This window comes from Asparagus officinalis, chromosome 5, assembly GCF_001876935.1.
Source record: "Asparagus officinalis chromosome 5, Aspof.V1, whole genome shotgun sequence".
Classification (NCBI taxonomy): domain Eukaryota; kingdom Viridiplantae; phylum Streptophyta; class Magnoliopsida; order Asparagales; family Asparagaceae; genus Asparagus; species Asparagus officinalis.
In genome coordinates, this window is record NC_033798.1 from 109,712,497 (window position 1) to 109,715,402 (window position 2,906).

The 2,906-nt window shown below is 40.3% G+C and overlaps 1 protein-coding gene across 1 annotated transcript; it reads right to left on the reverse strand.

Moving 5' to 3' along the window:
• Positions 1,811-2,362, reverse strand: LOC109842350. Its single transcript, XM_020411238.1, has one exon. The coding sequence runs from the start codon at positions 2,360-2,362 to the stop codon at positions 1,811-1,813; it is 552 nt and encodes a 183-aa protein (XP_020266827.1).

The window sequence follows — 2,906 nt, forward strand, 5'->3', positions numbered from 1 at the left end:
GTCAAAGGATCAGCAATCATCAATTGAGTCGGCAGATGAGGAACCTCAATCAATCCTTGTTCGACCTTATCAAGGACTAACAAGTACTTCACACCGATGTGCTTATTCCTGCTGGAAAAATTATTGTTCTTTACAAACTGTACGACTGCCTGATTGTCACAATACAAATTTACTGGTCTCTGAATGGAATCCACCACCTTTAGTTCACTGATAAAATTCTTGAGCCAAGAGGCATGCAATGTTGCTTCAAAAACAACTACATACTCTGCCTCCATGGTAGATGTCGTCATTAAGGACTGCTTGACACTTTTCTAGGAAACTGCTCCTCCAGCGAGCAGAAATATATAACCTGATGTTGATTTTCTGCTATCAACACATCCTGCGAAATCTGAATCTGAATAACCGACGACTTCTAGATTTTTAGACCTTCTGTAGACCAACATGAAATCCTTGGTCCTCTGTAAATACGGTAACACCTTCTTTACAGCTTTCCAATAAGCTGAAACATGCCTAATATTCCCATGATATAACTGATGTCTGGCCTAATGCATGGCACTGCATACATTAGACTGCCAACTGTAGAGACATACTCCTCGGAGTTCATGAGCCTACGCTCAACTTCATTTCATAGGCATTGAGATTTGTTGAACATATCTCCTTTGACAACCGGGGCTTCACCTGGTGCACAAAGCTTCATTCCATATCACCGGAGGACTTTCTCAATATAAGCCCAACAAGCCTTTACTTCGATCTCTATGGATCTTGATGCCCAAAACATAATGAGCATCTTCGAGGTCTTTCATATTAAAATGCCTCGAAAGAAAAACTTTAGTCTCATGTAGGAGATGAATATCGCTGTTGGTAAGCAATATATCATCTACATATAATACTAGAATGAGGAATCGACTCCCACTGATTTTGAGGTATATGCAGCGATCGACAGGATTCTCTCGGAAGCCATTTGATGTTATCACTTGATGAAATTTTAAGTACCACTGTCTGGAAGCCTGCTTGAGACCATATATTGACTTCTTCAATCTGCAGACCAGATCTCCCTTAACTGCAAACCCTTCAGGCTGCACCATTACCATAGAATTCCCCACCTCGATCAGAACACACAGATTTAATATTTCTTGAAGCATGTCTCAATCTCTGATGCCAAAGTATGGAAGAATTACTATTAAGCCTATGACAATTTGTACTAGAAGAAGATGAATACACAGACATACAAAGAGGGGAAGGAAAAGATGCATCTAAATTTAATCTATAAAGACCGTCATTTAAGAAACCATGTATGATAACATCCAAACCATTTCTAATAGAAACAAAACTATTCTTCGAAAACAAAACTATAACCAGATCCAAAAAGTCTAGAAACTCTAGAAAAGAAATAAGCTTCTCATAGAAGGTACATAGAAAGCGTCTGATAAAACTAAAGAAACTCCAGAATCCAAGCGCATACTGAAAATCCCAACGAGCTCCACCTCCAAGGGCTGTGAGTTTCCCAAAAACAGCTGCTCATTTGCCCTTGCCTTCCGACTGTGGATTATTCTCTTCCTTTTTCTTCAGCCACTGCTTATACTTCAGACAATCTCTCTTCATATGATCAGGTTTCTTACAGAAGAAACATTCAACCCTTTCACTTGCTGAAGAAGTGCTAGAAATAGTTGAAAGATTGCCGAAAGATTTCTTCCCCTTATTGTGCCCTTGATACTTGAAGGATTTCTTTCCTGCCTTATTTGGTCCAAGCTTGCCATATGCTAGATTTGCCATCCTCAGCAACACATACAACAATAAGCTCATTCAAGTCTCATTTCCTATCTTGAGAACTATAGTTCACCTTAAAAGTGTCAAAATTACTTGGTAGAGAGGCGACTGCAAAATGAACCATCAGATCATCCTCTAACTGAAGTCCTAACTCCCTGAGACGAATGATCAACTGAGAGACCTTCAAGATGTGCTGACGAACATCACCACTTCCATCATATTTTAGATTAATGAGTTTGACCAGATAATTGTACTGTCTCGCTCTAACGGATCCCTCAAACTGCTTCTTGATGGTCTCAAGCAACTCCTTAGCAGTTTCGCAAGCCGGAATCCCTCCACGAATAGTCTGGTCCACCGATGCTCTAATGATCAGCATTGCAAGCTTGTTGGCTTTGACCCACTTAGCATGAGATTTCTTTTCAGATTGACTTGATGACTCATCAGGCTCTTCTGGCTTATCTTCAGTGAGAACATAGTCGTAGTCAAGACACCCAAGTACTATTTCAACTTGCATCTTCCAGTTGCCATAGTTGGAACCGGTTAGGGGCTCAATCCCAGTCAGATGCTTCTGGATAAACTGTCCGTCCATCTGCATTACACCATGGACGTATAAATCAAATGAGACCTTTAATTTTATTAACTTTAATATTTCCACATCCAATTTAGGGTTAGAATGGATGGGTCAGAGTGTTTTACGTATGCAACCTTCCACTCTGCGGGACAGGCGGGTGCATCATCTCATCACACCTTTGGGCAAGTGATTTGACATGCTATTCGCCCCCCAAATGTGATATATAATCACCTACAGAACTAGCCTACACAGTGTCAGTTTGATTTGAACACTTCCTAACCTTTGGGCAATAGGGTTATTCTCTTCTCACTGATATGTTTCAACTATCCTGTACCACTTATCCTGTAGGGGATTTCCTAGACACCTTTGGGCAAGACTAGTAGTCCACCCACAAATAAGTGCAACATACCAGTCCAAATAAGACTAAACTCAACCTTAGAAAATTAGGGTATTATAGGTTGGTCACCTTTGGGCAAGACACTAACCTACTCTACCATAATTTCTAAGTGACTGTTTTACTGATCTTCCTTAACCCCATAGGTTGATCTAATACTGTAATCCATTTTAT

Bases quoted from the DNA above. Each gene is read 5' to 3' on its own strand.
- LOC109842350 (XM_020411238.1), bottom strand. From the start codon at position 2,362: ATGCAGATGGACGGACAGTTTATCCAGAAGCATCTGACTGGGATTGAG.